Source organism: Hemicordylus capensis, chromosome 1, assembly GCF_027244095.1.
Source record: "Hemicordylus capensis ecotype Gifberg chromosome 1, rHemCap1.1.pri, whole genome shotgun sequence".
Lineage (NCBI taxonomy): Eukaryota > Metazoa > Chordata > Lepidosauria > Squamata > Cordylidae > Hemicordylus > Hemicordylus capensis.
The window spans coordinates 104994991-105022404 of NC_069657.1; the positions used below are offsets into that span (position 1 = coordinate 104994991).

The 27414-nt window shown below is 44.1% G+C and overlaps 1 protein-coding gene across 2 annotated transcripts in view; it reads left to right on the forward strand.

Annotated features, from left to right (window-relative positions):
- The window catches only part of LUZP2 (leucine zipper protein 2), a 593960-nt gene that overhangs the window by 422626 nt on the left and 143920 nt on the right, over window positions 1–27414 (forward strand). For both annotated transcript variants that reach the window (XM_053252886.1, XM_053252876.1), the window contains exon 6: window positions 17400–17462. In XM_053252886.1, coding sequence (XP_053108861.1) covers window positions 17400–17462 — 63 coding nt within the window. The remainder of the gene's footprint in view (window positions 1–17399; window positions 17463–27414) is intronic.

Consider the following 27414-nt stretch of genomic DNA (forward strand, 5'->3'; position numbering starts at 1 on the left):
CTCTAATACTAAGCAGCTCAGCCCTGTGTCTGAGGAAAAAACTCTCAGCCAATAAAACAGTGCCATTTGCCAACATCTGGCCTCAACTCTAATGAGACCTGCCTCCAATCTGAGCCTCGCATTAGAGGTACACTTGGGTGTTTGAAATATTGCTCTCAAGAACTTAGACTGCACCACTTCTAAGGGGGACAGATCTGGGTAAGGACCCAATTGGGCACCATACAGTAATTGAGCCAATGATTTCACCTGAAAAGGTTTTAAGGCCACGGGGATAAAATACCCTCCCCTGGTTCTATAGAACCGCAAAATAGCTCAGGCGCTGTTTTGGGCAACCCGGGCCACATGAGAGGCATGAGAGGCCCGTCTTGATCCCGATGAGTGAACAGCTACCCCCAAGTATACAAAATTTTGGACCTGCTCTATCCTTTGTCCATCGATTTTCCATACCCGTCTCTTAGGTCTCCTAGCAAAGGAGAGCACCTTTGTTTTCTGGTAGTTAATACTCTTACAATAAACAGCCAATGCCCCCAAGGCCCTCCTTAGACCAACTGGGGTTCTGGCCAGAATGGCCGCATCATCCGCGTACAGCAACACCGAGATACTTCTTCCAGCTAGCTTGGGAGGAAGTATGCTTTCCATTAATTTGCCTGGCACATAAGTTGAGCTAACTGGGCTGTATTTTCACAGATTTCCCTGTATCCTTTTTTGAAAATGGGAGTTATGTTTGCTACTTTCCAGTCCTCTGGAACAGAGCCTGATCGTAGGGGAAAGTTACATATTTTTGCTATGAGATCAGCAATTTCACATTTGAGTTCCTTCAGAACTTTTGGGTGGATGCCATCTGGCCTTGGCAATTTGTTAATTTTTAGTTTTTCTAAAAACTTCTCTCGTCACCTCAAATTGGCCCAGTTCTTCAGCCTCCAAGCCTGAGCAGCTCAGTTCCGGAGTTGTTGATGCAACAATGAAGCATCGACTTCACTGGTTTCCTATTTGCTTACTGGCCCAATTTGCAGTATTGTTTTTGAATTTTAAGGACTTAAATGGCCTTAAGAACATAAGAATAGCCTTGCTGGATCAGGCCCAAGGCCTATCTAGTCCAACATCCTGTTTCATACAGTGGCCCACCAGATTCCCCTGGGAAGCCCACAGGCAAGAGATGATGGTATGCCCTTTACCCTGCTGTTGCTCCTCTGCAACTGGTATTCAGAGGCATCTTGCCTCTTAGGCTGGAGGTGGCTTATAGTCACTAGACTAGTAGCCATCAATAGACTTGTCCTCCATGAATTCATCTAAACCCTTCCGTCTGGACCACCAATATCCATATGAACCTGCCCTAGTCTGTTTGGTCTTCAGCCCAGCTCTGTATATCCCATCTTGAGAGATAGGTGAGCGAATATGCAGGGCAGTTCCCTGTATCCCTGTAATTTTGGTGATTTTTTTAGGTGAGCAAATATGCAGGGCAGTTCATCCCTGTAATTTTGGTGATTTTGACTTGTTGCCTTGCATCTATGTCCCTGCACTGTCCCTTTGAATTGTATTTAAGGAAACAGTCATCAATTGTACCTGTGCATGTTTATTAACCAGCTAGTGTGTAATGGTAATGTCTGAACACAGCCTGCTATAGTAGAAGAAAGAGAAAAAGAGATCTTCTGCCTGCTCCCTCATTTGTTCCATTCTATTCAGTAGTGTGTGTGTGTTTGTAAGTCAGGAATTCAATAATGCATTCTGATATTTAGATTGCTTTTATTTGCATATATAGCTTCAGGATGCTGCTCAATTCATTTTTATCAGTTTTCCTTTGGTGGTGCTGTCAATTCACAGTAATGGACTTTTTAAGCCCAATCTGCAGCCTGCAGAGGTAGAACACTTCTGCACTATTTCTCAAATAAATGGGAGGATGGTGCTGCAGGCTGACATATCTCTAAAAGGCTGCTCTGTTTTTACTAAATCTCTCAAACAGCCCCCAGAACCACCCAATCACCCCATCAGGAGGAATTATCAAAATATCACCAGCTTTCTCTCTAGACAATCCTGCATAACGCAAGCAATTACCCTACATCTCAGAATCAAAATACTGTAAAATGGGATTCTCTGTTTAAATCCATTTCTTTGTTTTAATTAGAAATGCTTCCTACATGGATGGAATAATTAAGTGAATATGATTTCCTATAGTTGATTGCATGCCAGCTGTGTAAAAATCCACAAAAAGATTTTTTATAAGAACTACCTAATAGACAGGGATTTACCACCAGCAGCCCACTCCTCCAACTAGTCAAACAGCTGAGATTGTACTATTTTAATCAGGCGATGCACAGTGGACAGAATCCCTCTGCTGCCACTGGAGGATCAGTAAGCACCTATTTTTAAATGTGCCCTCTCACCACCCCCAGCCACCCTTAGAAGCCTTTTAAAGGCAGGATTCCCATTTGCTTGTAAAGAGGAATCCTCACTGGATTACCCTTTTCAAGCATAGCCCCTTGGACAATTGGACTGGGTTGAACTAGTCCACAATGGACCAGGGTCTGTCCGGCTTGATCATGGACTGAACCACATCTCCTGGAGGCCGGTTCGAGTTGTGATTGAACTGTCAATTCAGCCTGGTTCATTGCAGACCCTTTTGTGCACACCCCTAATTGTATGAAGAAACAGCCCAGTCCTCAGTGTATACAGATAATGCTTTCCAGCTCCAAACCCAGAGTCCTTTTCCCAGTTACTAGAAACCTCCTGAGACTCAGTTTGCTGCCAAAGTTTCCAAACATTATATCTGCCTACACTACCCACTCCATATCTTTTCTCCACCCCCCCCCCCTTTGATTAACAATTGATTCCCTTCAGCCTGAGTACTGACCTTGCAGGACTCTCGGGTACACATCCTCTACTCCACTCCCCACCTCACTCTCAGGATCCACAAAGATGCAACAGTAAGCAGCACTTTGCAGGATTTCATGAGTATGCATTGGGCAGGAAGAGAATTGGTCTCAGAAGATGCATTTTTCCTGAGACCAGTTCCCCGCTTCATCCACATGCACACCCCACAAATGTTTTATGTGTTTCTTCTTGTTTATAGAAGTTATCAGTCGCCGCTCTGCTTGAAGGTTTTTCTTATTTAGATTGCATATAGTAGGCTGCAGGAAAGTCAATTTATCTGCCTCTTATACAAGTGAAGGGCTGAGCCATCCCTGTATGGATTAAAGCAGACTCACTATTTCATGTTATATAAAGCATGCTCTCACCCTGCTGCAAAATAAATTGCATACCACAAAATACTTTGGGTGCCAACAACATATGATATGACGTTTAATGATATTTATTTGTCCTTCGCTGCTTTCTTTCCTGTGCTATCAACCCCTTGTAAACAGCCATCATTTAATGTGAAATGGGAAATAGCTCATTTTGGCAATCAGCCCCGTCAACGTCTAGAGAAGCACAATGCTGTTTTGTTTGGTGGTGGGGGGATGTTTCCTACAAAATGTCCTGAAGACAGGCTCAGCATCGTTTGATTTGCTCTATTCATTAAGGGAAAAACAGACTCAAATTTATCTTGGTCAAAACAAATAACGCCTGCCAGACAATGGGCAAAATATCTAGATTGGCACTGACTGTGGGAAATAATTTTCTGGGAGAGAACGTGATTCTTCTTGCATAAAGAAACTCTACGCCCTCAAATCTTAATATCCGGGAGAGGGCACATGTTTAATTTGTACTCAGCCTGATGTCGTTCCCCCCACCACCACCACTGGAGACTATTTTGACTTGCTTAAACATCATCTTGGGAGATATTTAATATATGGGTAAACATTTTATCTAGAGCTTCCTCCCTTTACATTATGTGAGAGCTGCTTGCATTTGTACCTCAAAATGCAATTTTTAAGCTGACGACGAGGTCTTTCATATGACTGGGCAGGCAGGGCAGTGGGTAAGTGGGGGAGGGAAGGCTGGTTAAACTCACCTTTCTCCCAGACTAGCCTTTCACTGTTGCTTGGAGCATGGAGCACCCTCCCAGATGATCCGCATGGCAGAACAACGCATCCCGGCCTCTGGATATCCCACAATGTACCATGTGACATGTGCAGTGCAGATTCCCCTAGGAGACGGGTGCTCTAGGTGCCCATCTCTATGTCTGCTGGGGCAGAATGAAGCCCCATCGAACACATGATTCCCAGAGTCCAGGCTCACTTGAGCCCTTAACTCCAGATAAGAGCCATATTTCAAAGCAGAGCTTGGCGGTGCTGCCCTGCTGGGATCAGGCCCAATCCTGGGATAGGATGTGCATGAGAACAGCTTCTATATGTGGTTGAGTTTCAAAATGTGAATGGACATAATCCAGCTTGTCCTTTGTTCTTGTATATATTCTGTGGATTGTGGTAGTGGTTCACTTAAAAAAAGGTTCAGATGAATGTAGCTGGGATGTGATTCTGTCCATACAAGAGCACATCAGTTTAGACAGCAAAGGGGATACTGTGGTGTGTGTTTGTGTGTGTGTGTGACAAGTAAGAATATCAATGTTAAAATCTCCTTGTACATGGAAAGCTGGTATGTCAGGCAGAAAACTAAACTCTGACATTCCAGCTTCCACTTGTAAGGAGTTGTTTATTTTGTTTTGTTTTAATAGGAGGTGGCATTTTAATAGTTACAATTCAGGTACTGTTGGAACAGGAATTAATATAGATCTATGAGGGCTATATCATATTTTTCTATTTCATACTTATTTATCATATTTTTATAACACCTGCTATGTACACCTCTAGGCGGTACAAAATTTAAAACATTTAAAAGTCACAAATTAAAATACATGACAATAAAAACAATAGTATAAAATAATTATTAAAACAAGTTTTTTAAATTATTAAAATTAATTCTAGTTAAAAGACTGAGAAAAGAGGAGAGTCTTGAGGTTCTTCCTGAAAACAAACAGAGAAGGAGATGCTCTTATTTCAGTAGGGAGCATATTCCAAAGCCCTGGGGCAGCCACAGAGAAAGCCCAGTCCTGGGTTCGCCACGAAACGAACCAGTGGCAACCCTAACCGGACCTCTCCAGATTGTAACAGGAGGCAGGGTTTATGCCAAAGGAGGTACTCTCTCAAATAGCCTGGACCCAAGCTGTTAAGGGCTTTATAGGTAATAACCAGCAGTTGGTATTTCAGCCAGGGCAGTTCTTTTAAAACGGGTGTTATGTGGTCCTAGAGGCCAATGTGGCTGCCGCATTCTGTACCAATTGTAGTTTCTGGACTACGTACAAAGACAACCCCATATAGAGCTCATTGCAGTAGTCAAGGCTGAAGGTTATCAGCATATGCACCAGTGTTTTAAGGTCATTCACCTCTAGTTGAATGACCTTAAAATACTTGAATGAGATTGGAAGTTGTGATCATGTGTGTGTGTGTATAGACAGACAGACAGATAAATGTGTGTGTGCACCCATGTATGTATGAAAGAACTCCTTGGGCCTCACTGACTGACTGACATGAAACTTCTAAATCAAACCAACAGACCTCACCCAGACTACTAAAAATTTCAAAACCCCCAGAAAAATGCATTAATGCCCTGGAAAACATTGAAAAGCTCTCCCATTCGACAGTATGGGTTTTGAACCTCATAAAGCTAGGGAAAGACAAGAGTCACAGCAACATAAGACTATGAGAACTTTCACACGAGCAGTGAGAGAGGTCTACCAGGTTTGGGGAAGGAAGCCCTAACGAGCTTACCTCCTTGCATACAATCATTCCGCTGTCCCTGTGCAGGCGGATTACCCATCTACACGAGCACTGTTGCTGCCAGCAGCTCCGAGGGTTGGGGTGTCTGGACACTCCACCCTGTGTCGCTCCACCCCTAGAGCTCAAGTAATGCACTGTGCAAGGATGGTGCATTATGGGAATCTGACACCCCGGGTCTGCTAGCTGCAGCTGCTTGCAGCTGTGGCTGACAGGCAACCAAAAACCCCCACCAAGATTAAGCGAGCACTCACTCCCTTAACCTAATTTTCAAGGTTGGCTCCATAGGTGGGTTTGCCTCCGTGGTGCTGCCAGGATCATACACGCATTCAGAACTGGGCAGGGCTCCCTTAGTCCAGGTTTGCACGCCCGTTTGAATAGCCTCATAATATGCTTGCAAACTGCAAGCCATCTTACTACATGTGTGTGCATTTGTGTATGTGTGTGGTTCTCTGTGTATGTTTGTCTGTGTGTTTTCAAAGCAATATTCAATATTGCCTTTGAAAAATTGTTTTTAAACAAACAAAATAAAATTAACCTGAGAAGAATCATGAACAGCTCCCTGAGCACTTCAGGTTCGGAGGCAAGATGTGCACCAATTCAGTTATTGAGCCATTTTATTAAACTGATGAGTGATAGTGGAGCAATCTCTTTTCTTTTCTTTTTCTCTTTCTTTCTTTCTTTCTTTTTTTGTAAATTGGGTTTTCTTTCTATTGTATACATCTGTTGTAGGGTTTCTTAATCTTGGGCCCCCAGATGTTGTTGAACTACAACTCCCATCATCCTCTGCCACAAAGGCCATGTCTGGGGAGGATGAGAGTTGTAGTTCAACAACATCTAGGGGCACAAGGTTTAGAAACCCTGCTCTATTGTATACCTCTGTTGTATACCTCTATTGTATATCTAGGGTCCCACATAGCCCTAGTCATCTTTGTTGCTTAGAATTTTACTAGCTTTAAATGATGCTAATGAGTTAACACTGGAAATATAACCATGTGTTTACATGCTCATCAGCATTTGGACTTTGTTACCTTATTGACAGTTTGTTGTTCTTATTAATCTGCTCAGTAGCCAAGGCAGGTCTCAGTTTTGCTCTGTTGCCCTGAAATTGCTATTCCAAGATGTTAAGGAACTGAAGTATGCAATATTTGAGATAAAGAATAGATTTTAGATACTAAATGTGCTGAATGTAAACACGGTGCAAAACTTCACTGCTCTTATTAGCTTTTTATATTATCTAAATTGCCTTAATGGTTCCTTTAGTTTGGACATAATAAGACATTCTCAGGATATCTAAGGGTTTACATTTAGTGGCAACCATTATTTCATTTTTAAGAGAAGGTGGTTGTATCCCTGGCTATTAGAACAGTTATGTTTTACATGAATAATCTGATTAAGTGTGAAGTACTTTTACAGTTTATATGAAAGCATTACATTAATGCTTTTGTAAAGTTTGGTTTTGATTTTTGTATTGTGCGTTAAAAATGGTTCAGAGGCTATAGCTGGGAGAAATAATTATGCTACTTTTCCTGAGAGGATGGACCACTATTTGCCATAGCTTCTGATAAACTTCCAAGTACAGGAGAACGTCTGTATTTGCAGAGGTTCTGTTCTCCGCTGCTACTGCAGATATGGAAACTGTGGATACAGAGGCATTGGGGCAATGGGATCACAAGGGTTAGGTTCCTGGAGGTTAGGAAAATAAAAAAAAAAACAGTCAAATTTCAGAGGGAAATGTGTGAGGGGAAAGCTGCTTACTGTGCTTCGCTGGTCCCCTTGAGTTGAGCTGTGCCCCTTAATGGCCAAAAATCATCCCAGAATTAGCCAATAATCAATTTTTTGTGTTGATTTAAAAAAAACTGAGCCATTTTTAGGCTCCTGGAGACAAAATGGTGGCTGAAAATTACCTCCAAGGTTATTTCTGGCCACTCACAACCTGCAGATACGATCTACCCGAAGTTTCACACTACATCCGAAGGTGGCCACTGTGTCACATGAGAAAATTCATAGGAAGTTGTCTGATAGATACTATTATCCCTTCAAGACGAAGTGTTTTCCACATGGACATTCACCACTCTCTCAATTTGTACCTTTAGAAGCTAACAAAACAAAACAAATACCTTGAACAAAACAGGTACTTTTGAACAAGCAGATGCCCTTCTTTGAAGGCTCAAAGCATGACTCATCTAGGGCACATTGCAGGGCCCTGACTGGTTTATAAATGTTACTGTCTATAAATGTGGACATGTAGTACAGATTGGAACTGTGGGAGATTGGATTTGCAGTTCATATAGACCCACCCCCTTCAAAATCACCTTCAGAGTTATCATAGCAAAATGAGCAATGCATTAGAATAACAATAATGAGCACCTCCTCATTTAACAGTGTGTGGAAGAAAAGGAAAGGTAATGAATATGACTATTAATCTAATTTATTCTGGTTTTGCCTACAAATTTGATTTCGATCACTGTGAAAATGCACCCAACTTCAGTATTCTACTCAGGCTTTTGTCCAGATTGGTTTATAATTAATTTAGTTATCCTTTGGAGTTCTGTGATGCCCTTGACTCTCTCTCCACCTCCCAGCCCCCTCCCCCGGGCCTGACTGTAGTTCAGAGTCTCTGCATTTGTGCCTGGTAAGAAAACTGTTTTTGTGCCAGATTCCCACTGTCTTCTGTGTATGTGGAAAGAAAATGCTATAGTACAATCAGAAAGTAACTCTCAGTCAAGGCATAAGATGCGTGTACAGTTCAGTTTATTGGCCAACTTGGTTCAAGCTAAAATATACATTGGAATATATTTGGATCTTATTCTCTAAAAGCATGAATGCATAGTTGCTTCATGAAAGCTCTCTGTGCAAAGCCATAGAATAAATCCATAACTAAACATATCCTTAGTAGAACAGAAGGCCCAGCAGGTGAAAAGTAACTTAACAGTTGCTTACACCGACTGGTCCTTGGCATGAAGAACAGCCGGTTCAATGCTCAGTAACAGTGAAGAATACGCTTGCAGTATAGCCGTACAAAAACGGGATCTGGTTGAGGACAATGTCAATTAGCACATGGCAGAATAACTCCTAATCTCTTCTCATTTGTGCCGATGGCTAGGTTAATGCAGGTGTTTTGAGACAATCAAGGGGAAGCAGTGGAAGTGTGAATTCTGAGTTGTCTGTACAATAATGTTGCAGTTACTCTTCATTGCTTCATGGTGCTACAAACACCTGCATCAAGCAGCTTGAAGTGATTTATCATTGCAGAAGGAGCCACTTTCACTGAGTAATAGACGGGAACAAGTTAAAATGTGTGTGAAACAAGATGCTGTATGCTGTCATTACCCAGGAATTGTGCAAAACACACATGAGGGAATTCAAATGTAAACAGTGAATTGGAATAACGTTTGCATTGGCTTTTGCAAGCACATTTATTCGAGTAAGAATGAGGAGTGTCTAATTTATAAACAAACCTTTCAGAGCTTCCATTAGGATGTGGACTTAGGCCTGCCATGATGTACTGAATTCAATTAATATTCTGTTTCAACTGGCACCATGTTCCTCATGCATAATTTTAGAGAATGCTATTACTAGTTTGTAATGAATTTGCATTACTGCAGTGTGCTTAACTGAAAGAATTTAATGCATAGGGTTTAGGTTTCCATATCATTTACAGTTGGTTGTCATTGAAAGAGTTCAAATGTTTTATTTTTTAATCTATTTTGATGTAGATTTTTCTAGACTCAGCATGCTGCCATGTGAAAACTAATGGAACCCCACTACCACTGAAATTCTTCAAAGACAAATAATCTATCCCCCCTTGGATTTTCTTTCTCGGGGAAACGATTGAAATATTCAGTTTTGTTGGATAAAAAAATTTCCACCATGAAAAACCACCCTTTCCACTTTTAGTTTTTCTATATAGAAGCGGGGAAAAGAGAGGAAAAATTACTTTGGCATGAATCTAACCAGGGGCATAGCAAGGTTGGAGTGGGCCCAGAGACAAGATTTTAAAATGGCCCCGCCGCCCTCACTGACCACAATAGAACATCATCCTAAATTATTTTTTTAAAGGTTTTGTAAATTGTGGAAGATGCAAGTCATTTAATGGTACTAGAGAAAGACATGCTGTTCTGGTAGCTCCAAGTCTTAACCTCACATCAATTTTGGAGGATGAATACAACTGAAGGAAGCCCACGCGGGTGCACAGCTGTGGGAGTCAGTCATGTGACTTGCCTCTGGGGGCCCCCCAAGGCAGTGGGCCCCCAGACCACTGTCTCCCTTTGCCCTATTATAGTTACGCCCCTGAATCTAACGCTATGCAAATAAAGATTTTCCTGTTGTGCAAGGAGACGTTCTTTTCCCTCCTCAGATGAGCATTTGAAGCTGCTTTATATTGATTTGGACCATCCATCTAGATTAGTACAGGAGGCTTTCATTTTTCTCAGGGGTTAAGTTCCCGGTTATTACCATGAATGAGGAAACCATGGGGTGTGTGGACACCTTGAGCCTATGGGAATCTGGGAATTAGGTTTCTTGGAATTTCTAAGTCCACAAAATCATCCAGAAGGTGGGAGTAGAAATAAGTGAGGAACAGCCACTCTAAGGATGTTGTGCTGGGGTTGGATAGGGAGAGTTGCTGCCCCCCTGCTTAATATAATATAAAAGATCTACCACTTTTAAAAGGTGCCTCTTTGCTCAGTTAGCAGGGGTAAATTTGCAACACTGGTCTTAAGTTTTAAAATATACTCCTTTAACTCCAATATACTCCAATATACTCCTTTAAACTGTTTAAGCTAGCAATACTGGATTGTACAATATTGTTCAATACAAAGCCCCACCCCCACCCCAGAACAATCCAATGGATGGATTTACTTTACCTTGAGCACTCCAAATGCAGCATGAAAGCATTCCAAAGTGTTTCTCCTTCTTCAGACTCCACTAACCACAGCTCCATAGTCCACCAAAACTGCCTCCAAAAGAGACCCCCAAGAACAAACATCTCCTCCAGACTCTGTCAGCATTAACTCTTCAACAACCCTCAAAGCTCCTCCTTCAAACAGCACAGATATAAGGCATGGCCAGAACATGAAAAACATGCCTTTGAAAACCTCGAATAGCCAAAACTGTGCAGTAAAAGAGACCAGGATTACATTAGTGAACCTCAAATGGCCAAAACTGTGATCCAGGAACCCATGAATATGTGGGTCCCCCTGTATTGTGAACACTGACTGGTAGTGGCATTCTAGAGTTTCGGGTCATAGTCAGAAATCCAGATTTCAAAGAAAATTTTAAAAGTATTTCAGTTTCAGGAGAAACTGAAATTCAAAGTTTATGCCGGGGTCCCTGATTGAGAAACTGAAATTTGAACAGCAATTCAGGGTTTCTCCCAAGTAAAATTTTTGGAGAATTTTCTCAGATGGTTTCTCCACATCATGATTTCAGACAGGAGTCTTCACCAGCCCTACCTGGATATTTCAAGGTTGGAAACCTAGACATTCTGCAGGAATATATGAGCTACAGCCCCATCTCTCCCCCTTCTCCCCTTTCCAACTCCTTAATGCCCTGAAAGGCTGTTTCTGAAGGTCAGGGGACTAAAAATAATGCTTTAGGATGTGCAGTTACTGCAGTGGAAGGGAAATTTGACATCCATATTTGGGATCTACAAACAGAAAGTTCTGAAAGACAAGACCAGTGAAGACAAAACTATTAATTGTTTTACCGGCTCAATTCATAATAGGTTAAACAATTCAAAATATTGTGCAGATGCATTCATACAATAAAGTAAAATGCACAGTCTTCAGATTCAGAGCTGTCATCCCTTACCTCCAACAATGCTTCAATTTCCTATGCTCCTGTGGCTTACATCTGTGACATGTTGGCAGCATCTCAGGATATTCTGTGGGTGGCTGGGGTGTTATGCATGTTACTATTTTTTAAAAAAATATTGTTGTCTTTTTCAAAAGGGTTCTTTTTTGGAATATAAGAAAGTGCAACTGATATGAGGATATGAAACTGTGCAAGGGAGAACTTTTTTTACTGTAAGGTCTATTCTATTCTGAAATGATGCAGTGTAATTCAACAGGGCTAGATGGATTTTTATTTGAGATAAATTAAGAAACTCCTTTTCCATTGTGCATGAAAGAAAGACCTTTGTGCGGTGATGTGATGAAATGGGGGTTACTACACTTTCCAGGGACCTACCCTCAGTAGAGAGATTGCCCTGATCCCAATCTAGGGGCATGCCACTCCTTCGAGGTAGGCTGCCACCAGTTGAAGACTGATCTAAAGCTACTGAAAAGGCTTAGACATAGCTTAGCCTGCTCTCTCCACAGATGATCAACAGGCAGCCCTGGGGTGGCCAGATTAGCTGCCCACACGACTGCTGGCTCTGTCACAGAGCTGGCAGGGGCTGTGGGGATTGGGGGCTGCGTGGCCCCCAGAAGTTCCAGGATGCCCCGTGCAAGCACACATGGCATCCTGGAGAGACCCCCAAGCCTGGCCGACAGGGGTCTCCTCATGTGTCACCATGGCGTGGAGCTGTGCCATGGGAGCACACACAATCAGAAAACCTGGATTAGTGGAGTGCTCGCTCTGCTAACCTGGGCTAAGAGGAGGGCTACTTTGGTGGGCTAGCCGTCGGAGAACCACTGGGCTTGCCTGTGAGCCTGCTGGTTCTCACGATGGGGAGAAACTGGGCTGGGCTTCTTTGGTCCGGTTTCCCCCCATCGTGAGAATAGTCACATTAACTAACTAACTAGCACTGAGTTTTAAATTAGTCCAGCAGTAAGCAAATCTTTGGATGAAGTAGCATTAATCCCTGCAGCTCCTCCTTTTCTGGACAGCAGATGGAGACATGGAGCCTGGTTGCTGGCAACACATGACTGTACTGGTGACAAAATGATGGAGTTCTTTTCCCCTATTTTATAGTGACTAAAGAGGGGGAAGGCTTTCCCACTCTTTCAGAGATAGACAACTCTGGGATCCAATCGAAAGAGTCAGTGCATCTCTGATGTAATGCTGATCTTAGGCCAATTCAGGGTAGAGGTTTTCCCTCCATACTGGAGGTTCCTCCTACTTAATGGGTCTAAACTTACATGTCTAAAGGTGAGTCCGGTTTGAACTGGTTACCTATTGTGAAAAAGGACTTAGACCTGTAGCTTGATGGCCCTGTCCCCTCAATAACAAAAGTAAGGAACTGTCTCCATTTAGTAACAAAAGGAAGGGATGTCACCCATTCAGAGCACTCCCAATGGAGTGTATGTGTAAGACATTATTGAGCTAGGATGAAGATCTGTATTTCATCACAGATGATCTGTACATTTTGGGGGTGATCTGAGAAGTTCTAAACTCTTCATTAAAGCTTTTAAACAATTCTTTGTCTGTTGCAGTTCTTATTGATTAGATCTTATTGGTGATTGATTTTATTGACAATGTGTTTCACATAATCTTGGTTGTATACGATCTGCCTTGTTTATATATAGTGATGCCTGCCTTATATACTCTTTGTCAGGTCCATATTGCTACTTTCCCATTCTCCATTCCTCTAATCAGTTATAATTTCCAGGAGTGCAGACTACTTGGATTTTGGCATTGGAGGAGACATCGCTGGAGATTTATGGAATCTTAATAATGCTTAGTATATATACAAATATACAAGTTGAGCATTAGATGGAGAGCCTCTTCTCACAAGAAGAACTCCAGAGGGGACTGAGGGGAAGGTGGGTAGGTGGGAGAAAAACCTTAAAGATGCGTAAACTTCAAAAATCACTTAAAAATCAGCCTTTTGCCCAATTCCTTTCATATAATTCTGATAGCTTCTTTGCCCCCCTTGGGAACTACCACCCACCACACTCCACTCTAGGACACCCCTTTTCTCCTGACATGAAGCTATACATTTGCTGCAATCCTCATTATTCCCTATGAGGAATTCAAAAATACTTTTAAAATTCACCAATAATCGGTGGACTGTCCAATTGCCTTTGGGTTTTGTGGGTGGTAGGCACCCTTGGGTGCCTACCAACCACCCCACTTTTGTGTCCCTAGGTGCTCCACAATAGGGGATAATGTGCTGGTTCGGGTCCCATTATACCCTATGAGAAAAAAATAAAAATAAAATTCAAAAATTCATAAATATCGTACGAGCGTCCGATTGCTTTGGGGTTTGGGTGGTAGGTACCCATGGGTACCAGCTACCACCCCACCCACTTTTGGAGGTTCAAACCAGTTCAAACCAATTTGAACCAGTTTGAATTGAACCACACCCAGTTGGGTTCGAATTTGAACCTGCAGCTTGAACCCTATGGCTGGTTTGGTTTGAATTCTAACCATTGAACCACCCCAGTTTGAATTTGAACCAGTTCAAGTTTGAACCAGTTTGCACATCCCTAGCGTGCAGATCGCCTGCCCAGATGAGCACCGATTCCTACCAGTAGCTCTGAGGGTTGGGGTGCGTTGCCTTGCATTGCCCCGCCCCCTGGAGCTTCAATACAAGTGTGTGGTGCATTATTGGGCTCCCCCTCCCCCTGCCAGCTGCAGCTGCAAGCATGTGTCTGCCGCCTGTAGTATTGTAGCCTTATCATAGCAGGCTGTACTGTAATGAGATATGCATGCACTCAGACCGACATGCGCACACACGGAGTACTTCCAGTCACTTCCGGTGTAATGAGGGAACAGGGTGGCAAGGAGGTACGCTGCCGCACTGGTGGGGGAAATGTGATGGGAGGGGTAAGAGCACCCTCCCCTGCCCTTAAAGGTGTCCCCACACCTTCATACTGGCCCCTGCCGGTTCCATGCACATCCCTACACCCCAACCGGCTCTGTGACAGAGCCGGTAATCATCTGGGTGGCCAATCTGGCTGCCCTGGGAGGGCTCCCTGATCATCTGCAAGGAGAGTGGGTCCAAACCACTCTCCTCACAAGCCCGCTTTTGGCTCTACACACTGCTTGTGTGTAGAGCCTCCTGGTGATTCAATGGCTCCTGATCTTTATTTTGCTCCTTAAGTGCTTCAATTATTATGTTTGAACTGTAAGAGACAAAAACTGGAAATTGCCTGAAAGAACTTTTGCAGCCTGCCTCTCACTTCATTCTAAAGAATCATCTTGTATCTGGAACATCTGCCAACTTGTCAATGCTGTAAATGTTAATATATTTAAAATGTAGTATTAATTATGCAAGCTCTCTTCTATTGGAGTAGCATGGTCTTTAAAAAAACATAAGATCAATTAGAAACCACTCCAACTTTTTCATGAGGCTCCTTAATATCCCACGTGTAATGAAATATAGATAGTAATGGGAATGTGTGTAATAATAAGGACAGAAAATGGGAGTGGGGGAAGAACAAAAGACCTAGTACAGCTTAGCTTTTGTTACAGACTATCTGGGAAATTGTCCATGTGCACTTCTATGCAAAAGTAATGACCTTAAAATGTGTGGACAGTTTTTTATCTGGATACATATACACATCGTTACATTGGCTGACATGCTGAAGAAAATTATTTAAAGTAGGCAATTGAAATTAGAAGGACAAAATAAGAATTTATTCTTTTAACTTGGGACTGCTTTGAGTAATTTTCCTCACCATATTTATCTGAATCCAAAACTAGTCTCCCCCCGCCCAGTGTTTTGGTGTTAGAAATGGAGTGTGTGTGAGAGAGAGAGACTATTCGCCTATGCATTAATTAAAATAGAAGAGAATATTTTGGAAAATTATTCTATACATTCTCTTAACTACATTGGGGAATATTATTTTCCTGTATTTAACTTCTATTTTTAAGGAAATTGTCTTAATTTCAATCTTCTTCTATTTGGGTAAAAAGGTCAGTATGTCACCTAATGAGGGTATTCCCACGACCAGCCAAAACTGGGCTAAGGGAGCCCAGCCCTGTTTTGACTGGTCATGTGCCACCACAGGAGCTGTGTGGCTCTCGGTGGCTAGCCTTCTAAAATGCCCCCCCCCCAATGAGGTTAGCAGAGTGAACGCTCCACTAACCCTGTTTTTGTGATTGTGAGTCTCCACGGTGCGGCTCAGCGCTGCAGTGACTCACAAGGAGACCTCCAACTGGGAAGGTACAACAAGTCTCCTGCAGTCAGGGGGCTCCCCAGAATGGCCCGTGCACTTGTGTGGGGCATTCTGGGACTTCCGCAAGGCCAGGCAGCCCCCAATCCCTTCTGCCCCAACCGCCTTCTGTCCCAACTGGTTAGCGCGAGTAATCATGTGGGCAGCCGATCTGGCCGCCCAGGGTGAGCTCCCTCCTCATCTGCCGGGACAGGGGGTTAAGCCCGCTCACCCCACAAACCCCCTCATGGATCTCCACACAGCTTGTGTGGACAGCCTTAATGTTTGGTTCACAGTGTTCTTACCATGAGAATTAAGGAACTAAATTACAGTCAGTTTAGTAAGTGTTCACCGAGTTTAAAAAATCACTATCATCAAATATCATCACTTCCGGCTGAAATAAGAGCCTCCCCATCTCCACTTTTAAAAGGGCAGTCAAGATGCATTTGTTCACCAAGGCTTTTAATTAGATAATGTTTTAATTGGTTTAATTGTGTTTTAATAGTTTTAACTATTGTTGAGATGTATTGTTTTTGATTTTTTAATTGTTGAAATGTTTTAATCTTTTATTGGCTGTTTTTATTGTTTTGTAAACTGCCCAGACAACTTGCATTTTGGGTAGTATAGAAATGTATTCAATCAATCAATCAATCAATCAATCTATCTCTCTATTAAACTAAAAGACTGTAGCCCATTTCTTACCTTGCCTGATGCTTCTCCAGTCAAATTTGAAACTCAGTGACCATGTGGGAAGAATGTGGGACAGGATCACTCCTCAGAGTTGCCCAAGATACTCTTCCTTGTGAGCTGATAGCATTCATGTATTAAAGCAATCATGTTACATGCTGAAGCAGCAGTAGAATAGCACAAGTCAGTTTAAGAACTAGTGTTCTATAAGTGGTATAGATGGGATTCCCTTGGGATTGCTTTAATGAAAGGTGGTAGATAAATTTAACAATAAATAAAATAAATAGATGAAAGGAAAAGAGGGAAAACTGTGTGTTCTGTGACAAAAACTGTGTTTGTGATTTTTTTAAAAAGTGTTTTCAATCAATTGAAATGTCCTTGTATCGACCATCTTTCAATCCTAGAAAAGAAAACGAAGGCTAACATTAAAAGAGGAAGTTGATTGGTGAAAGGGAAATGTGGGCGAAGAATACATTAGTTTTTGTTTGTTTGTTTGTTTGTTTCAGTTCCTCAAATGTTCCAGGGAATTTCTTTAGGAATATAGTTAAGAATGTTTTGATTTTTTACTTCAATCCACAGCTGACAAAACCGAGCATTTTTCATTAAAATCAGTAGAGAGTGTATTTCCACCACCTTTCTCCCCTTTTTAATCCATTCTTATCGCTAGTCCAAATAAATACCTTCCACCTTAATTGACAACCTATCTGAAAGCTTAGAGTGTGTTTTTCTGTATCTGCAAATGAATATTTAAATTTAAAACCTACAGGCATCCAGAATTTTAAAAGAGAAAATGCTCCTTGTACCATTACATATTTATCTTCACTTTTTGAATGTATTTTGGTTCTCACTGGCATCCTGAAGATCATGTTTTGGTACATCATACTAAATTATTTAGGTGTTTCCTTAATATTTTACTACAATTTAGTAATGAAAACACACTTTTCTTCTCCCTTAGAACAAAAGCCTGAAAAACAAACTCCTGTCTGGAAGCAAGCTTTGTGGTATTCATGCAGAAGAGGTGAGTAGAATGTGTATGGTTCTTCTAAGCTCAACAAGCCCAATGAGCAAATGTCATATATCTGAAGTCACCATGCATGTATTTCAGGAGTGAGAAATGTACTAGTCAGATGTTATAATCAATCAGCCTTTGCACTGAATTGTACCAGATTCTCTCCTTACTGCCAGTAGTGTCTTATAATTCATAAATTAAAAAATATATATTATCCCAAGATAACCAAGGGAGAAAGGTTTGTAATCATGTCTAGAGTGAACTATAACTAAGATGTCATATAGCAATGTAAGGAAAAACACTACAGTATAAAATTTAGCTTTAGATCTTAACGTAGCTCTCCATTAATGGAAGCTCCTTGCATTCATCAAAGGAAAATTGCACTCATGGAATGAGTCATTCTGTGAGAGGAACTTTCCTTCCATTAATGAAATGAGCATCTGAGTGTTAAGAGAACATTTCAACTCATATTAAAGAAATAAAATAAAAACCCTACACATCAACAGTTGTACTTCATGTTTAGTTATGCTACATATTAATGGCAAACAGTTCTTGTTTCATGGACTGTGAATAGAGTTCAGGGAGTCCTTGGCAAAAGAACTGTGCAGAGCTTATCTTGCTTATCTTAATTGTCATCAGGCAGACTTAGGAAACCTCAGTGAAGAAATAGCACATTTTTTGTTCAGTAGATCTCAAAATGTGATGCAAAATATGAAGAGAGAGACAATTGGGAGGGGTCAGTGCCTCATCTATTATCTTTCTCACAGAATTCTTGTTTATGCCGGAAGGCAAGAGTTTTGCCTTCTGGATTCTTTCCAAATCAGTGCAAGAAGGGAGGCTATTGTATAGGTTCCCTACTTCCCTATGATCAGTATGTAGAGCCTAACTGGGCTCTGCGGGGAAAGAGGTCTTAGCCCGCTCTCCCCGCAGATGAGCCGGGAGCTTGCCCTGGGCCGTAGATTGGTTGCCTGCATGATTACCGGCTCTGTCATGGAACCGGTAGCGGTGGTTGGGATTGGGGGCCACCTGGCCCCTGGAAGTCCCAGGATGCCCCATGCAAGTGTGGGGGGCATTCTGGGGAGACCCCTGAGGCTGGGAGGCTTTTTGGAGCCTCCCAGTCAGGGTCTTCCCATGAGTCGCCATGTCATGGAGCCACACCATGGCAACCCACGATCGATGCAATGGGTTTAGTGGAGCGCTTGCTCCGCTAACCTCTTTAAAGGGTGGGGGCAGTTAAGGAGGTTTGCTGCCAGGAACCACACAGCTCCCGTTGCAGCACATGGCCTCCGAAAACTGGGCTGGGCTCCCCTAGCCCAGTTTTCAGAGGTCGTGAGAATAGCCTCTATGAGTTTCTCTGCCACCACCACATAAAGGCTGTAAGCACAGAGGTGATCTCAGGGATCAGAGGGGAGAACTGCAGGGCCCAGGGCCCTTGACAGCTGTCCAACTGTGCCAACTGATGACTCTGGCCCTGAATATGAAACAATCATATGTAATGTACAAGTGCTGGTAAATAGCATGCTGGAATTTTTCTAGCAGCTTCACATCTACAGCTTCACATTCAGCATGTCAAACCTGGATAAATTGCTTATAAAACAGAAGTGCTGTGATATACAGCTAACAGAAGGAATTACTGAGAAGACCTCACCTAGCTTATGATACAAGTATTTGGATATGTGGCTCCAGGTTATAGGTCAAAGGACTGAGGGAAGAGACAGAGCAGCAGTCCTGACATGCTCTTTAGCACACACAGTAAAAAGCTGAATCATTGTTAGAAGGCATCTGTGTTCGCTTCAGCCATCTAGGTATCATTAAAACAAAAAGAACTTTAAAAGCATTTGGGAAATCTGGTAAAGTGAGCAGCTGAAATGAAAAACTGTAGAAAAACCTCAGTGTGGAAATGAATGTGTGCACCTGAGTCAATGGCTGTGTGATCCAGGTTGGCATTTGTAAGTTGTTCAGAGTGGTAAGATAGCCTCAAAACATATTGACCTTGGTTCACAACATTACCATACAGTGCTCTTTTTAGGGGAAGCTTATTGAAAACAGAGTATGCATGAGGTTATGCAGCAAATATGAATGCCCATTTCAAAGTGGCATCCAAGTGACCAAACAAGAAATGTCAGCGGCCATCCAAAGTATGGTAAAAATAGGGACCAAGCATGTAGAAAGAGGGGGGGTGAGGTTTCTTTTTAACTATACAAAGGTATAAGATGATTAAGAATAATTAAATCTCCCTGCACCTGCTGCTTACATCTTTATAGCCTCATTCTCCTGATATGCAGCTGTGGAAACTTTGGCTGCCTTTGGACTTATCACAGAAGCTATGCCCTTATTGTCCCGCAGTTCTGGGGCCCCTCCCTCTGCACCCCTGTCTGAATTAGGATCTTCAGGGGAACTCTCTTTCTGCAGTCTTCCTGACTGCATAGAGGAGAGGGAACTGGCTGCTGGGGCTTCCTTCTTTACTGAAGGACAGCCCTGGCAGCCAATAGCAACTGGAATGTGGGAAGAGCTTCCTCCCTCAACTTCAGTTGCAGAAGGGGGAAACTGCAGTGACAGTGTTCATACGTAATGCTGGCACAATGCTGGCACAGTGGAACTGGAGGTCCAGGCAGCAGTCCTCACTGCAAACTGAAGGTACAAAACAGTTTGGGGGAAGAAAACACAGGTCAATTTTTAAACAAAACTGTGGTTTCCCACATTCAGACATGCATTTTCCAAAACCAGAGGTCCCTTCACTTCCAGTTTTGTGTTATGTGTGAAAGCTCCCATAGAGTGTGGGGCAACAGACTGAAGATATGAACTGCAATCTGGGGGAGGCCAGACAACATTTTTGCTGTTAAGAAGGTCCTACCACCTCTTCCTGTATGACTGGGGCAGAGCCACACACATATCTGCTGCCACTACATGCAGTTGGGTTGAAAGTCCTACTTCACTGCTATGACTGTCAGCTGCCTCTCAGGTCAGCAAGGATACAATGTTAAAATATATAGCTTTTGAAAGTGTGGTGATTTCAAAATCATGGGACTGTACTAGAAAGATCACAGACAACTACACAGTTGACATTAAACTGTGCTACAGAACAGAGGAAGTTGTTTGGATAGTATCTCCCACTTCCCTGCAAACTCTTGTGTAATTGAATAATTTTATATTTTTGAAGGTGGTTTTCATTTCTGTCTTAATTTCTGTTTCCCCAACAGAATATAAATGTGCCCATGAAAATGTACGAATCTCTGTGAGGTCTCATCGCTCATGCAGCTTCACACTGGAAGTGAATGGGGCAGTTTATCACTTGATCATTTTAGTTCCATACTTTACCATTTTAGTGCCATACTTTAGGCAGAGAGGAATATGCAAGCATCATAGTAGCTGCAGTGTGTTCAGATGAGCCTTCCTTTGATCTGCTGCTGGGTGACTCTGGGCCAGTCACTTATCTCTCAGCTTAGTGGAAAATTAATCTCAAAACACAATGCCACCAAAAAACAAGGGTTACAGAGTGTTAACAAAAGTGCCATCAAAACTAATTGTTGTTTCATAAGGGACGGCGGTATTTATCCAGATTTTTAAATTGATGATCACTTGTGATAATCTTTCAAGTCCTACTTATTGCACTTGTGCGAGAGAATAGGTTTAGGGAAATCAGTGGTGATTCAGTCTGGTTATATTATGGTTCTTTCACTAATGTAAAAGCAGGACTTTGTCAAATGACTAAAATATTCAAATAAGAACTGAAGCTCTTCACCCATATAAAATCTCTCAGCTTTCAGCTTCTGCTTTTTAAAAACATTTTTGTTGTTGTTTATTGGTGTTTTATGGTTTTCATTGTTTAACTGCTTGTAAGGTTTTAAATATGATTTTTATGGAGTTTGACTGTATTTTAACATTTGTAAACTGCTCACCAGTTTTACAAAACCGTGAGGCTATTCACACGATTGCTTAAAACTGGGCTACGGGAGCCCAGTCCAGTTTTGAACAATCGTGAGAACCACCGGGCTCGCAGTGAGCCCAGTGGTTCTCTGGTGGCTAGCCCACCTAAAAAAAACCCCTACCCCTGAACAAGTTTAACGGAGCGAGCGCTCTGTTAACCTCGTTCATTTGATTGTGTGTCAGCCACGGCTGCCTGCAGCTACAGCTGACACACTCGGGGGGAGGGATCCCAGGAAGGCACTGAGCAGGGGGTCCCAACTGGGCACCTGGTCATCTAGACAGCTGATGTGGCCACCCAGTAATGAGTGAATGCTCATGGGCAGTGAGAGCGGGCTAAGCCTGCTCTCCCTGCACAAACCCCATCTGGTGCTTCACATTCATCATGTGAATCACGTCTGTGTGTCCAAAATTTGAAAACGTTTGCAAATCTTGACCATGTATTTGGAAAAATTTGTTTTACTTCTGTACAGTTACTTTACATTCACTTTGGATCAGGAATTAGAATATGTATCATACAGACATGTCAAATAGTTTGGCCCATTTGAACAGCTATGGAAATTTCTAGGCATGAATCGGTTTTTAGTGTTTATCAATGGCATTACTTAACAGTTAATTATTCATAGAGCATATTAGAACATAAGAACAGCCCTGCTGGATCAGGCCCAAGGCCCATCTAGTCCAGCTTCTTGTATCATACAGTGGCCCACCAGATGCCACTGGGAGCGCACAGGCAGCAGTTGAAGGCATGCCGTTTCTCCCACTGTTACTCCCCTGCAACTGGTACTCAGAGGCATCCTGCCTTTATTATTTATTTATTTATTTATTTATTTATCACATTTTTACACCACCCCAAACTTTCGTCTCTGGACAGTTAACAATAGCATAAAATAAGTTAAAATATATACAAAATCTTAAAACAATTTAACAATTTTAAAATCACCCACGAATTACAACCTTAAAAGAGGTGGGCTTTCAAATGCTTTCTAAAAATTGTCAGAGATAAGGAGGATCGTATCTCAGTAGGGAGTGCATTCCACAGTCTCGGGGCAGCAACTGAGAAAGCCCGTCCCTATGTGGCCAGGCTGGAGATGGCCTATAGGCTGGAGGAGGAGTAAAGAGCTTGGCCTATAGGAGCTTGGGTGAAGAGGTGGGTTTTCAAATGCTTTCTAAAAATTGTCAGAGATGGGGAAGATTGTATCTCAGTAGGGAGCGCATTCTACAGTCTCTGCTATTATGATTGCTTTTGCTTTCTGGTCTTATGCTTGATATCAGATGGAGAAGGGCAGAACATGGGTGCCTGCCTGTGCCTTCCTTGAGTTGTAGTGGTTTCAGGCTTGCTTTGTTTGTGAGATGTCATTGTTGAGAAATTGTGTGTGTGTGAGAGAGAGAGAGAGACTGAGAGAGAGAGAGAGAGAGAGAGTGCTTCTCTGGTGGCTCTGCTCTGCAATCTGATTCTGCATTGTCATTGCAAGGTGCACTACAACTCTTAGAATATGGCTGAAGTGGAAGTTGCTCTCTGGTGGTCTGCTCTGCTCTTCTATCTGCGTTATGCATTCTTCTGCACTGCAAGGTCAGGTCACATTGTGTACTCCGTCAAATGCTGCTCAAGAGGTTGTTCCCAGTTGAGCTTCTGTCTATGCTTGCAAAGGGTGCTACTGATGCTGCAATAGGCTGCAGGCATAAATTGTGTGTCAGTGTGTGAGAGCAACTGGGGCCAGTGATGTAGCAGGCACCTGGCACTATGGGTTACAGATACAGTGATTATTTTTTGGACTGTGTTTTGCACCATGTTGGGTGTTTTGTGTTGTACTGTATTGCCTTTTTGAAGCACTCTGTTTCTCACATAGGGAATATTGGGGAATTCATACCACCCTATTACTTCCTTTGGGTAATGCCTAAGGACAGCAATGTGGCAGGGAAATATTGCTTTGTGGGTTGGGTGGTAGGTAGCACCTATTATGCCCTACCACCTAATCCACTTTGGTGTCCCTAGGCACTTGTGGAGTAATGGGGTGGTTCAAATTTCCCATTATTCCCAATGGGTGAACTGATTTGAACTCGTTTGACTGGTTCAATGACTGGTTTGGTTGAACCAGTTTTGTGAACCTGTGGTTCAGTTCAAATTCAGTTTGGCTCCTGCAGGAGCTGGAGCAAGAGAAAAGTGGAGTTTCACCAGGGATGAAACTAGACATCCCCAGGGATGAGGTGTCAAGGTAGGCCGAGCTCACACTGAGCATCCACCTACCCTTTTGCTCCAGTGGAAGTAGGCAGCTATCTTGTGGCACCAATCCCCAAGAATAGCTGTGGCAGCAGCAGGCCCTCCAGGGGAGGCAGCGTCAGTGTTTCCTGGCATTTGCCTCTTATGGCCAAGGGCACCCATCACTAACAGGTACAGAGTGTGTGCCATACAACAGATGGACACAAACTGTAGTTGGAAGGCTACCCTTGAAATATTAGCAATGGTTACAATGGTCACCATTGTCAGTGACCATGAAGCCTCAGTGAAGGTTTGGCTGCCTGGAAATCCATTGCTCCACCTGGTGCATGACAATTGCTGACAGCTCATCTGCCATGTGATCTGTGTCCACTGGCTCCACTTGCAGAACAACCCACCTGGGCTTTGCTGCATGGAAGGGACTGGCCATGTAGCCAGCAGCGGATAAGGCCCTGTCTCTCTCTGGCCCCCACCAGTGTGCCATGAGGGGCAGAAAAGCAGCCTGCATCCCACTACAGCTGGTCCACAGATCTGTAGTAAAGTGCACACTGGTGTTGGGCCCTGCTGACTCTAGCAACCCCAACAAGAGCTCTCTGAATGCCTGGTATGGAGAGGGCACCACCCGCCTGCTGATGGTGATGTGTGAGGGGCTCTTGCAGTTAGGAGAAAGCAGCTGGAGCAGCCAGCGTAAGCTGGTGCTCTCCACCATTTGGAATGACTTGCTGTCCAAAGTCATAGTGTCTCCAATAGTCTGGGTGATGAGACGTGCCTCCAGACTGCTTTCCTGCTGACTGCACCTACTGTACGACTGGCAACATCCCCTGCTTGAGAGCTGGGGCACGTGCCTTGCTACCCCAAGTCAAGGGCACACCAGGCAGCCTAGTGCTGCCAGCAGGAACAAGGACCCCTGGATGATGCCGATGCAGGTGCCTCACCATCACTGACATTCCTAGACACTTAGCACACTTGCCTCTGCTGACCTGTGCCTTGCAGTGGTTGCAGACAGCATAGGCAGGGTCGCCTAGGTGGAGCTCAAAAGGCAGAGCTCACACCATCCTGCTATTGGCCCTGGACCATTTTGGATGTGGTGGTACTATCGGGGCTGCTGGTTCCTGCTGGGCCCACTACCACCACCCTCAATCTAGGGCTGAGAAGGTCCAGGTGCAACAGGAATAACTTCCTCCTGCTCCTCCTCAGGCTCAGATTGGGCAAGGGTCACACTGTGACCCAATGGAGAGAAGGATGAAAAGAGCAATCTGGCTGGACTAGCAGCCAACATCTCCTCTGCTGCCTGCTCCCTGACAGGGAAGGGCCCCCTCACTAACTGTATCTCAGCTGCCACAGGTGGCTGTGCTGCAGGAGCAGGCAGCATTTCCAGAAAGGTGAGCCTGCATGCAACAACCTCTAGGGGGACAGCAACTTGGGGAGTAGTTTGCCCTTGTTACCCTCGCGCCCCCCCCCCCAATGACCAGCATCATCACCCCTCCCTCTGGGCACCCTGTTCCTAGCCCTGCTCTGCACCTTCCTGGAGGACATCTTTAGGGTTTTAAATTAAAGCCTTAGCTCTGTTGTGAGGGGAGGAAGCACCTTTAGGAGTGTTGGGCCGTGGGTGGGAGGTCCATTTTTGCTGTGTGTGCCACACACACAGTGTTATGTATTGCAATGCAGTGTGTGCACGCACACAAGCTAGAAAAAGCCCATATATATATAAGCAGGCTATATTTGGGGAGTTTGAGGGGAGGCTTTTGGAGGGAAGCAAGCAACAGGGGAATGAGGGATAGGGGATTACTGTTGCCTAAGTTGCCCCTACCCAGTAACCTTCTAACACAGTCCTACTATACCTTCCAATCCCACAAACTATGCCCTTTTTAGAAATCTAACCTAACCAAGGCATGAGGGAGGGAGGGGGGACTCACCAATCCAATGTCTTCTTCTTTCAGCATCTTCAGCTGGAGTCTGACCAAGGGCTCTAGGCAATCAAGCTGAGCAGACACTGGCACACAGCAGCAGAGGGTAGGGCAGATGGGGGCCAACAGATGGGCCACGCATCCAACCAAAAAAAAAAGACAGAAAAACCACTTAGGAAAACAAAAATCAGTTAGTACTGAAAAAGGTAAAATAAGGATGCAGATAAGTGTCTGTCAGGTGCAGAAAAAATGCAGGTCCACTTCAAGGCAGGTCCAGCAAAGGCAGCAGCACCAGCACCAGCACCAGCACCCGCAGCTAAGAGTGTGCACGGACCGGTCCGGGGCCATACAAAAGGCCTCCAGACCAGTCTAGAATCCGGCCGGTCCAGCAGTTTGGCGGGGGTGGGGAGTGTGTCTTTAAGGGGGGGTAGTACTTACCCCCCCCGCCACCACTCTTCCCCCTCTGGTGCTGGACTTTCCAAAAACGTTCGCAGAGTGGCAGAGTTCCTCTCTGCCGCCCCTGCCCCCATCGTTGTCTTCAAAGAGTTAACAAGGAGAAAAAGCTGGCGCCACGCATGCGCCCCTCATGGCACGCGTGCTCGCATACGTCATTGTAATGTATGTGGCGCGCGCCGGCAGCGTCAACGGGCGCACGCGCACCATGAAGGGCGCATGCGTGGTGCTAGCTTTTTCTCTTTGTTAACTCTTTGAAGACAACAATGGGGGCAGGGGTGGCAGGGAGGAACTCTGCCGCCCCAAGAACATTTTTGGAAAGTCCAGTGCAGGAGGAGGAAGAACGGGGGAGTAAGTACTACCCCTCCTTAAAGACACACTTCCCCTAGTGCCGGACCACGCCTCCGTGGTTCTGTGCACATCCCTACAAGCAGCAGCACCAGCAGGTCTCAAAAGGCAGGCTAGGCAGTCAGTCAGGTCTTTTCCAGAGATCCAGAGACAGAATAAAGCCAGATAGGCACTGCCTGGCTTTAGATATACTTTGGAACTCCATTCTTTTGTTCCCACTCCCTTAGGGGTGTGCATGGAACCAGCTAGCCTGGTTCGATTCAAGTCCAAACTGGACTCGAACCTGAAGGGCCCAGTTCAGTTCCGCACCCTCTCGAACCCCCCCCCCGTTCAGTTCATTCCGGGGGGCTTCGCGATATTTTTTTTACCTTTTAGCCCATTCGGGGGGCTTTGTCTAGGCTGTGTGGGTGTCCACAAAGTTTCCCCTGCTCCCCGCCGGCCTCCATCATCACCACCGTGGTCCATCCGGCTGCTTTTTCTGGTCCGTTCAGGCCTCAGTTTCTTGGTGCGATGGCCATTTTGGATGCCACCGTGGATGTGCAAATGGCCTCTGTGTGGCCTGGCATTGCCCATCGCAGAGGCCATTTGACATGTGCGGTGGTCATTTTTAAAAAATGGCTGCCAAAAAATGGCCACCGTGCATGCACAAATGGCTTCTGTGAGGCCTTGGGCAATGCCAGGCCTCGCAGAGGCCATTTGCGCATGTGTGGCAGCATCTAAAATGGCCACCGTGCCAAGAAATGGAGGCCTGAACAGACCAGAAAAAGCGGCCAGACAGGCCACGGAGGTGATTATGGAGGCCAGTGGGGGGAGGGGGAACTTTCACAGACCCCCCCCAGCCTAGACAACCCCCCCAAAGGCGCGAGGGGGTACGGTTACGGTCCAGACAGAACCGGTGGGGGGGGGGTTTGACCTCGAACCATCGAACTGAAGCCCTAAACTCTCGAACCTCTGGACCAGTTTGCACATCCATACTCTCCCTCGTCCCTCACCGCCAGCCAATGTGGGCAGAGTTGCCCTGATAACATTCTGATTTGAATTACAACAAACCAACCAGGAGAAAGGAAATTGCTAGCCAATCAGAAGACAATGGCAGAAAACCAATAGCAAG